We start from the raw sequence: 12,149 nt of genomic DNA, 5'->3' as shown, positions 1-12,149 counted from the left end.
ACAATATATTGACTAATACGGAATTGCCGCTTTTCATATATTGACAATATATTTACTAATATATCATAATGTATTTAAATTTATATTCAGTAATACACTTCATAATATATAGATATATATGTGATCAGATATGGTACTGCATGTGTAATATATTGCAGATATTTACTTGTGCAGCATAAGCACACATATAGAGAGAAATATAATGTTATATATTTCTTATATTTTATAATTAGTTACATTTGTTTCATATTCTCAAGCTAGTTAACAAAAAAGCACACCTGCATGTACTAAAGTATTTAGCAGAGAGACTATCACTGTGCTGAAGAGGGCACAGCCATTACTTTATAAATAAAGAAATTATAGTCTTAATGGTGTTTGACCAATCGTCAACCGAACCACAGGCTCATCTCTTCAACACAATGGTAACCCCAAAAACTCACACACACCAGAACCCTTTAAATTCCAAAATAATACAACATTAAAGACTACACTTAATTTTAACATTTGCTCTCATTTAACAGTCAGAAGTAAAGCATGCTGGGAACTAGAAGTCTGTTAGTAGCCACTGATTGTAACTCATTCTGTAAACGTGTGTTAACTGTGTGTACAATACATTTACATTTATATGGGAATATGTATGTGCAATATATGTAAACAATAAAGGATAAAACTTTGTGAACATTACATGTAATGCATTTTTTGTCTTCATTTATAAGTATTTTATATAGCCATACATGGTCAATGCATATATTGCACTATATTGAAAAACATAAGCACTAATTTCCCATATATGGAAATGTATTATGTAATATATTGCATTATATTTTGCAGTATATTCCCATATATCTTTGTTCTGTAAGGGATTTCTCTTAGCAGGACTCCTTTCACTGTCTGGTATAGGAACCTTAAACTAAGGCCCCGTCCACCAGGAGACGCGTTTAGCTGTAAACGTAATTTTTTTTACCATATCAGCTTTTCGTCCACACGGATCCAGCATTTTGGGAGCATGAAACCGATATTTTTTGAAACCGGGTCCCAGAGTGGATAAATCTGAAAACGACACCCTTGCGTTTACGTGTACAGCAAATCCGTATATTTTGTGAAACGGTGATGTCATCATACCACGTCCCGCATGGGTAAAGACTAGAAGGGAAACAGCTACAGTCACTGGGCATGCACAAATCAATATTGCGTCATTTAATTACTGTATTTGCATTAATGTAAGGGTAGGTTTAGGGTTGGGGTAGGTGTAGGCGTTAATAAAACACAATCTGGTAAGTAGCTCATTTATTTATTGTTATTTTATTGTGAGATTTTGCCTCACATCCTACCATTGCTGTACCCCTTCTAGCCACAAGTTTTTAGTGTATTTATGTGGCAGAATTACAGCGCCACATACTGGCCTGGCATGTATACTACATCGTTTTGAGTCTGTTTCAGTGCTCTCGTGTGTAAGCAGATATTTCTTGAAACGATGGAAAAAAAAGATTGGATAGGGAAAGCTCTGGCTTCGTGTGGACGGTGCCTAATGGTGCGTTCACACCGGACGCGAATGACGCAATTCACGCGAGTGATTTACATGTTAAGTCAATCCAAAGACGTGAATAGACATTCTGCGGTGCGATTCTCGCGAATGACAGGATTTGCGCGAATGACACAGCGCGAATTGAGCGAATTGAGCATTTGACGCGTGATTCACGCGAATGCCGCGAATCGCCCAAGTTTAAAAATCTGAACTTTGACGGATATTCGCGCCGCATTAACCGATCAGGAGCTTGCTCTAGTAGTGACAACAATGAGGAGAAAATCTGTATATTAATATCTGGTTCAGACAATGTGATTATCACTGTGATAACATTAAATGACATGAAACACAACCCAGTCTCTTTTTGTTAAATGCAAGTTTATGTTTGATCAATAATACAAAAGTATAAGTAAAAGGTATAATAAGCTATACATGAAATAAAGCAAACAATTCAGTCAAACATTCAAAGTCAGTGCTAGTCGGCTACAACTGTAATGTAAAGTTATAGCCTAAAAATAAAAAAAGTAATGAAACTTCACTTTGCCCTCAGCCTAAACAATTTGCCAAGGAACAAATTATAGATCCATGAGACCAAAGATCGGCCGTTAGATCTACACAAGACAAATTAAAGCTCGAGACACCACAGAGACATCAGAGCCTGCAGCAGATGGCAGAAGGACTAGCCGAGGAAAGTCTACTCTCGCTGGGGTAAACGAGCGCGGAGCGCCGCTGATCCACTGGAGCTCACAAATCCGAAAACGCCAGATAAAATGTTCAAATAGGCACTTTTTTATAAATAATGTCATGATTACATTATTCATGTAATGTACATTGCCCGGGTAATTTTCTTACTCACGCTCTCCTCTGGGCACTTGCTCACTTTCACTTTGTCGCAGCTGTTCCTCGTTACTACTGAGAGGCTTGTTCATTCTACACCTGTCCCTCCTTTCCCCTCTGATTAGCGTCTCTATTTCTAGTTCTTGTCTTTCCTTTGTTCTCTGCCAGAGTATTATTACTGTTTGCAGATGTGTTACCAGAACGATTTTATGTCTAGTTTTGTCCTGTCTAGGTGCACGCTGTTCGTACCGATCTAACCAATTGCTGATTCTTATGCTGAATCTATGCTCTGCCCAGCTCGCCTGTCGCTGAGTGCTGTGACCGGGACTTTCAGTGGAACCTTATCCACGGCCGTCAGCCAACCTTTGTTCTGTTTCTGCGGACCGGTCATCCACCCGGGTCCACCACCTGTGTTACCCTTTTAAAGAGGAACTTTATGTTTGACGGCTCAGCGGCCGACTTGCCAGATTCATAATAAAATAACTGTTAACTTGCCTTCGCCTCTGGATCCTTTCTCACCTCATGACCAATAAACCACAGATTTGAGCTTTAAACAACTACATTATCGCCTGAAAAAGTCTTAAAACTTCAAATGTTTTGTCACACATTAACAGTAGATTTTAATAAAAAAGACGGCCCATGTCAGCCATTTCTCAACAGTCTTCTCTTGAAGTTTTTATAAAGGGCACTTTAATTTTCTATATAATATCACTGTCTTTATGCACTACTTGACTTGGAATCAGTGTTGACCTTTATTCTTATATTTTATAGAGGCTTCTGTTTCAGTGTTTATACATCAGGATTGCCTGAATTTATTTTCGCTACTTGCATTTTGCTAAGCCCCATAAGCTGGTTTTGTTTTCACATCTGCATTCAAAATAGACATTCCTCACTGTTTAAAGGGGCCATGCCTGGGTAGGTGAAGTAAAAAAAAAAAAAAGTACCTTTGGCTTTGTCTGTAATCGAGAACACCCCTTCCCCCCCAATAATTCCTTTGTAAATAAGTGATTATGAAGAGCGGGAACATGCTAGATTTAATCTTGCTGGCATCTGAAAATAAAGAAACGTCATAACTTTCTGAGATGCTGCTTTGTAGATGTTTATATTACTTGTCTCATTGTGTTATTTTGGTGTGTGACAGGCTAAAGGCCTAAAAGATGAAGGATTGTCATCCAGTCAGAACACTCGACCTGTGTCAGAGGAGTACGTGGTCTGGAAGGGTCCCCGCACAATGGCACTGCAGAAGAACTCTCAGGGCTTCGGTTTTACTCTGCGGCACTTCATAGTCTATCCACCAGAGTCTGCCCTCCACACTAACCTGAAGGTAACAAAATTAACAACCTTAAAGATGAAAAGGTCAAAAGTAAAAAACAATGACAGTCCATTGTGACTATGTCTATTTAACTAAATAAATGAACAAAAACAGGGACCAAAATGTAGTTCATAGGACTTTATCCCAAGTCTTTTGAAGCCACACCATGATACATCTATTTAAGGGACAGACAAAAATGTAAGTCTTAATTTGAAATTAAAGTACACATGTTGCTGATTAAATCTCATTGGTTCAAAATCCTGATAACGTTTTAGATTGTAACCCGCAAAGTACTGCGTAAGTAAAATAATTTACAGGATAACTCGTACTATTGCACTATGCACTGATTTTGTTCTTTTGTGTTTTAAGGCAAAACTATTGCACTTTTTTTTTCTTTAATACTGGGTATTTACAGGGTAAGTGGTGCTTGCTACATGAAGTTACAAGGTAAGTGTGATATTTGCGGGCTGTAAATTAAAGTGGTGCTTGTTACCCTCTTTTCCATGTACATTGTATGATTTTTAAATAATTAATTTGCATTTTATTGCATGACATAAGTATTTTAAAACAGCGTTGGTGCCTTCGTCGGAAAGAGGGTTAAAGAAAACGTAGCCTATTTAGTTTCATAGTTTAGGCTATGTTTAAATATTAGCCTATGATTATTATTATTATTATTATTTTTAAATTATGAAAAGTGAGCAGCATGAGTAAGCTACATTATAAGATGCGCAATATGTCTGGAGACATGGGGTCAGACATGATTTTGACAATTGAGTTTTGTTTTTTGTATTTAAATTTTTTATATGTATTTCATCAAGTAATTACTTGTGTATTTAATAAATAAGAAGCAAACCAAGATCGTCGGGAATGGATTGACGTGCGGCCTGTTGAAATTAGGCTATAGCATCTTTCTATCTTTCCTTGAATAAAGTGTCCTATGTCCTATGTCTTAATTACAGTAGGCCTATAGTTATGATATTTGTGGCTGCACCGGGGTCCGTCATTACTACGCCACTGAGGCGAATCATGAGCGGCCCATCTATAAATATCTCTTCCATGTAGCCTACTTGGGGGGCGGGGTTAGGGGGGCCCGTACAATTTATTTTGCATATGAGCCCGGGACTGACTTGCTACGCCACTGTATGTATATATATATATATATATATATATATATATATATATATATATATATATATATATATATATATATATATATATATATATATATATATATTAGGGATGCCATAATTCTCAATATAATACTGAACCGTTCAGTACGGCATTCACGGTTCAATACGCGCTTGTGAATTGTGTTTTTTTTTTCCGGTTTTGCATTTAATTTATTATTTTTCTACAAATTCTATAATTTGCCTCCATCCCATTCCCAATACTGAACAACGCGACATACATTCACATCACACGTTAGTGGTAGAGTTATACTCACGGAACACTATAGTTATTCACAATCACGAAAGTTCATTATTTGCATGCGTTTTACAGCCTTGCCGGTTAAACATTTCATTTGCATGCTTATTTTAACAAGCGCTTTTCAGAGCGCGCGCAATAAACGCCTGTCAAACACGCGATTACTGGACTAAGTAGTGGTCTTACTGCGCTAATACTGTCAAATACAGGTTAACATAAACACAGTCGGTTATGTCTAAAGTGAAAGTAAAATCGGCGTGTGTCTATATATTAGATGCACGCAGGTCTTATTGAAAGACCTCTAAATTGACATCAGTGCAGCCTAGTGAACACGCTGTCCTTAAAGGGACAGTTCACCTCTAAAATGATGTCATTATTTACTCAATCTAATATTGTTCCAAACCTGTATTAATTTCTTGATGACAGAATTTTCATTTTTGAGCGAACTATCCCTTTAATGTTAATACAACAACAAAAGACAAAGAGAAAATCACTCACTGCTCTTGACTGAAAAACTTTAATACAGTAGCTTTAATAAGAATCAATGTATATTTTATAGTGAAATGTAGTGTTAGTCTATGTAGTGTTTTATTTTTAAATTTTTTCATTCAATTTCATACTTAAATGCTGCTGTACTGCTCTGAGCTGCCAGTATAAATCTTTATATATATTTATTTTATATTATACAATACACTAGGAATGTGTACAAGGTTTTTTTTTTTCAAAGCTGCTGTCCGTAACTTTTTTGTGTTCAAGATTTACAAAAATTATATCATGAGAATGTACAACATGAATCCATTTTCCAATCTGTGTTTTTGTCTTACCCTGAATCATTACGGTACACTTGTAATAAGTGTTTATATTGGGACTATTTCAGACCAGACAGGTAGGAACCGCTGCGGAGGAGCACAGTCCCTGCGAGACTTGCCATAGACATAAACAGAGAGAAGTAGCCCCGGCTGCAATGTTCTTCCGCAAGACCTATTCAGTTCTGTTTATTAACCGCAAGAGCGCCAAAAGTTACAGACTGCAGCTTTAAGTAAAGTTTTAAGTTAAAGTAAGGTTTTTCAATTCTTTTAAGTAAAAGAAAGAAAGAGTATTGCAATAAAAAAATCTTTTTTTCCCCCTTAATCTCTTTCTGTTCCTGTCGCTTAAAAATAGAATAGAAAAAACTGATTTGACAAGCCATCAGAACCGAACCGAACCGTGGTTAAAAACCGAGGTATGTATTGAACCGTGGACTAACTGTATTGTTGTATCCCTATTATATATATATATACTATATACTATATATTTGTAGCGACTGAGACAAATCAAACACAATTATTCGTTCAATTTAACAAATAATCTTTAAAACTCACTCTGGGGTCTATGGATCCATCCCCTAAGAGCAAGAAGAGGCCTCTGGTTACAGGACACATGGGAACTGATAAGGTTTATGACCAGAAGGAATTTGCCTGCAACTTGTGACTCTCACTTAATTATTTTTGAAAAGGACAAATAAACCGTCTTAAACTCATATATCCTATATATAACCACTTGAGAAATATTTAAACATATATCCATCTCATGATTGTTCTTTTATAGGGTTTGGCCTATGTATTAACTAAAGCTGTGTTATGTTTCAGAATTGCATACTATGGTTAACTAAAATCATGTGTATGGCATGTTTGGTCTCTATAAATTTGTACTTTGAAGATTGAAATGATAATGTATATGATGTGTCGATAAGCAACATATTAGTATTACAAGAATCTTTAAAGTCCCTGTAAAGGCAATTCTGAGATTTGTTTCTAAACACATTAGAAATGTTAGAAATGTATTGCTGAAGCACGTTACAAAGACTGAACTGTGTAGTTAGACTGTTAAACAGTGTTTCATCATTGCTGTGTTCAGGATTTTTTAGGTGGGGCTAAAATGGTGGCTCGATGACGCACTGGAGCCACTGTGCATATGGCCCCTCCCCCGACACTATCATAACTGTCGATGACGCACTGGAGTCACAGAGCCTGGCCCCTCCCCTAACACTATCATAACTAGAGCTCGGTCATGAGTTACTGTCAGTAGACACAGTACCGTTAGTTGCTATAGCCTACAACTTACAAAACAGCTTACAAAACAAAAACGATGATATCAAGAAGAGGTGGATTCATTTTGTGAACAGCTACCTTGATGGAGAGCTAAGGATCACCACCAACACTTGCCTCTGCAGTGACTTTACACCGGATAGTTTTACAAACTTTCAACTGGGTACTGGGATTCATCCTCCTGTCCTGCCGACATCTGGTGCCATCGTGAACTGTACGTGACTGTTGTCTTGAGTGCTTATGGCAGCTTTCCTGTGAGTGGGCATGGTTTCAGCGGTGACAGCGGACACCCCAGTGTTTTTTTTGTTTTTTTTAAAGATTTTGATAAGCTATTTTATTTACTTGGCAGATTTTTTTATGATTCATAATTCATCATTTTGATTTTACAGGGACTTTAATAGTTTCTTTATCGACAACCAATCCAGATTCACTTGCAAATGAGTGCGCTGAAAAAAAGAGCCATAAAATGTCCAACAGAGGTATCTTCCTGCTGTAACCTTTCTCATTGGTCAAGTAAACCCTGAGGGGTGTGACCTTTCCCAGACCTTTAAAGAGAGACACTCTTCAATGGCTCACGCTCTCTCTCTCTTGACCGATGACCGACATGTCACCTCTGTAGGGTTTTAGGGTTACATATTATATTTAAATCAAAAATTAGCTCAATAGGGAATTGTGGGTATTAATATTTAGGGATTTATGATTAATCATAACGGGTTATAATCTAATCACCAATCTCCAAGATGGGAATACCTCACCTCTGTATTTATGCAATATAATATATATATATATGGTTAACAATAATTTATTGTAATTAACTACAGATATATCTATATTAAATAATCACAGAATAACCTCAAGGGAGTTGATTCAAAATTCCTCTCCGTTCCGTTTAAAGGACGAGCGGAGATTCCTTATCCACTCACCAGGTCTATTCTTCCTACCCAATTTTCGGGAAGTTTGTCCCTCTGGCCACAAAGGACAAACTTTCCGAGTTATGGTATTAATTAAAGCATTCAACGATGCTTATAAGAGCTCGTAGCTTAGATCTGACATTAAAGGGACTCGTGTTCCGTGAGCAAACAATGACAATCAAAACGTGAATATCATGGTTTTAATAAAGATTAATACTACGATCACATATGACTACATAAAGAATACATGTATTTACAGAATAGTGGAAAGTAAAGAGGAGGATGAGGGGAAGGGAAAGGAAAGGAAGGAGGGTAAGATCGTGTCCGATCTGACACCTTCCCAGACAAAACCATTGGAGCCAGCAAGAAATATCACCTTAAACAGGGGTACAATCTTTAAAACGCATCTAAATTTCGGTAGAATTGATACTTGCATGGTTTCTTGGTGTTGTGTAAAGCAAGATGCGTGCGTTGGCGTTTCTCAGAGAGTTTGCGCGATGAAGCGTTCTCTCCGTTTGGTTCTTCCAGAGCTCCGTTGGTCCGCGGGATTTTTAAAGGTGTCGTCTTGGAAGGGAAATTCATCTCGTCCAGCTAAGTGCGTCCGCTGACTGCGCCGCGGAGCGCGTCGATCTTCAAAGGAAACATCAGCTTGGCTGGACCGCGCCGGCTCGCAGGTCGAAAACCCGCGAGCCGCGCTGATGAGATGGGAGGAAAAGGAAATTTGTCTCGTCCGGGGTTCTTGCAAGATGACTGAGCCCGGGTGTGCTCGAGTTACTGTACTTTAAAGTCCACTAACCCCACGCCCATCTTCTCTGAGATGACCAATCATAGATGTGGATTGGAGGCGGGAAAATCCCTTTGTTCGGACTTTTATCACTCACTGGAATGTTCTCGCTGGCAGCCAAATGAGTAAGGTTTCGCTCAAAAAGGGCTAAACCTACTAAAAGGTACATCTCATAATCATCTACTTTGCACCACTGACTGGGACAAAGAAAGAGAAACCTTTAGACATCAAACATGCCTGTGTTTAAATGCATGAAAGACAGTGTATCTCTTTTACAGAGCCATTTTGAGCATTTAGGATTAACATCACACACACATACAAATATATACTTTGTGGTCAACATACATATAACACAAGGGTCATCACATATTTCTGGGATGGTTAAATTAAAGGCTAATATGAAGAGGAATACTTGTGTGTGTGTGTCTGTGTGTGTGTGTGTGTCTGTCTGTGTGTGTGTGATAGGAATCTATTTGAAGTTCCTCACTAGGTGATAACGGCACGGCCTGCGTTGTCTCTGCTGGTCGTAAGGGTGATAGTGCGGCCATTTGGCCAGCCTCAACTGGCACCACTACACTCATTTATATGCTAATACTAATTCATAGGCAGAGCTGTGCAAAAGATCTGCATCTCTGGTGTTTCTCGAACGACCCACCACTTTGATCTCATGTCAAGAGCGACTCCAGACGCTACACCTCTGCTGTCTCTCAGCTGGCCAGGCTGGCAGGCCTACACACACATCAAGCCATGTGTGTGTGTGGGACCGAAAACCCGATCCGACCACATGGTTGCCAGCCATGTGCAATAATAACTGCAAGTTGAAATAACTGCAACACTCGTTTTGGCCTCGTCCTCTCTTGTCCTTCACTGTCGTCGCTCCTTCTTTATGCTCCAGTCACTCCTCCGTGAGACTCCGTCCCGCTCTTACGGACCTTCAGCCTTGCTGCTCCCGAGCCTGCGCTCTACCCGCCCTCCCTCCGGGGGGGACCGATCATGCCGGCCGCGGCACCTGGGGGTAAGGACAGAGAGGCGAGAGAAACAGAGCCGGAAGCATGAGGAGCGAAAGAGATTAGAGAGGGGAGAGAGGAAAGGGAAAAAAATTATCTGGTCCGGTTCCCAGACACACTGCCGCTCGGTCCTCAGCCAGCTGAGAGGCTCTTCCTTGCTGTTGAGGGCAGCTGGCAGCGAGTCTTGCGCTCCCTGCTCCTCCCATCATGGCGCACGGCAGCGAGCTCTCCGTCCCACCAGATCTTTCTTCACTCGCTCCAGCACCACTACCTCAGGCAGCCACTCGCGGTCTTCACTCTTCCGCGCTGCCCGAACTCCTCAGCACCGCGATCCCCCTCAGCTAGGGCTCTCCGACAGCATGTCTATCCTTTCTTCCGGGCTTCGGCGCCAATGTAGTAGAGTTTGTTGTTATGGGAAGAAGGAGGCAAGAACTGATGGTTACTTGCATTTGCCTTGAAGGGTGTCCAGATATGCAGTCGCAGGAGAAAGTCTTGATAGTTCGGTCCGTTAGTGTTGCAGTTGCGATCGATTCCTTCCGTGTTGAGCAAAGGAACGATGGTGAACTTGGAGAGACTCTGTGGTGGTTGAAGAAGGTCGGCAATGCCGGATGAGGTCTCCCGCGAACAGTGTTCAGGAGTGGAATGTCAGTGAGTACCCCATCCAACTCCTAACTTTGTGGGAACTTTGTGTTGTAATAAAGGTTCCAGAGGCCACGCCTTTGAGGTTTGGCTTGACCAATGACAAAGGTACGTTCTCAGGCGGGAGAGTTCCTTTGTTTGAACAAAGAGCTGACTCGTTCGCATGATTGGAGTGAGCTGGAAATTTGTGTTCATTTGTATTTTGATAAATATAACAAACACACTGCATTCTATAAGAAAGTGATGTCCACCAAAGTGTGCATTAATTAGTAGTTCTATCATCAAGCATCATACAATATAAAAGACAATATACAAAAAGTAATGATACACAAAATGTACTGGGGAAATGCATGTTCATTCATTTAAAAGATTGTCAATGAATTAGTGGATAGAATTCCATTTCTGAGTTTCTGTTGGTTGTACTGTTCTCTCATTTGAGAACATAGCCCAAGTGTCTTTGAAATGCATGAATCCGCATCAGGGTGCGAATTCACAGTGGGGCAACTAGCCATCAAGGAGCCTGTCTGGGTCCTTAAAGAGATTAAATTGTAAAGAATGTGTGTTTGATCGGTCCAGTTGCTACAATGCTGATTAACGATGTGTGAGATTCAGTTAATGAGATTAACTTGATGTAGTTATATTAACATTACAATCAATCAATCAGTTCATCCTGTGAACACTCAGTTAATTAATTCTAAGAAAAGGGTATTTTTCATAGCCACAAAAAAAAGAATTCTTCCTTTGCATGGACAGCGCTTAGAGCACGTAACAAGATCGATCATTTAAGAGACAATTTGTTTGCAGGCTGGGAGTCAGAACCAGATATGTATTGTGCACAATTTTTATTAACTAAATCACAAACACAACTAAACTCAACAGAAATGCATACACACAAAACAAAAACATATATGGGTAATATTTAAAGTTAAAGTGGTTGAAGAACCGGGTCAGAACAGAGGTATGAAGCTATGAAAACACCTGGGAGAACATACGATATACAAATTTGCAGTGTATTTAGTTAAAGCTGTAAACCCCTTTGTTCAAACAAAGGAGCTAGTTGTCTTAACTGGTGGTTCTCTCAGGTTTTAGACTCTTTTTATTGCTTCATTCCCATTCAGTTCTGATCCGGTTTCTCCGTTACTTCCACTTTCCATTCTACGCAATGTTTGTATGATTTTGTGTTGTGCATTTATGTTAGTTATTTGTTCGTGTTTTAGTTAAATAAACTTTTGTGCACATTCTTAAGTGTTGATTCTGGTCTGCTTATAAATAAATTGTCACTTTAACAAATCGATCATAGCTACGAGCTAAGAAAAAGTTATTTTTCTATGGCCACAGAAATTACTCTTTCTGAAGAGTTGATAGACAATCAGTACTGAATGTTCGCTGGACAAACAGATTATTTGATTGTAATATTAATTCAGTTACATTAAGTTAATTTGGTTAACTGATCCAAATATTCATAATTAATTGAGCGAGTTATGATTAATTATTAATATTTCCCCTTTGAGCTAATTTGTTACAGCATTCAGACTTTTTTAGTTTTTTTGGCCCCACTTTATATTAGGTGGCCTTAACCACTATGTATCAAAAAATAAGTATAATGTACTTACTGTGTTCAA

At 39.0% G+C, this 12,149-nt stretch overlaps 1 protein-coding gene across 2 annotated transcripts in view; it reads left to right on the top strand.

Annotated features, from left to right (window-relative positions):
• arhgap23b (Rho GTPase activating protein 23b) overlaps nt 1-12,149 on the top strand; it is a 331,034-nt gene that overhangs the window by 80,885 nt on the left and 238,000 nt on the right. Inside the window, exon 2 of one of the 2 annotated variants that reach the window (XM_079846080.1) lies at nt 3,504-3,686. In XM_079846080.1, coding sequence (XP_079702206.1) covers nt 3,504-3,686 — 183 coding nt within the window. Of the gene's footprint in view, nt 1-3,503; nt 3,687-12,149 lie in introns of those variants that run through there. The other variant, XM_079846081.1, reaches the window with a different exon arrangement.

Source organism: Gobio gobio (assembly GCF_949357685.1).
Source record: "Gobio gobio genome assembly, chromosome: 20".
Taxonomy (NCBI): Eukaryota; Metazoa; Chordata; class Actinopteri; order Cypriniformes; family Gobionidae; genus Gobio; species Gobio gobio.
This window is presented reverse-complemented; position numbering and strand designations above follow the sequence as displayed.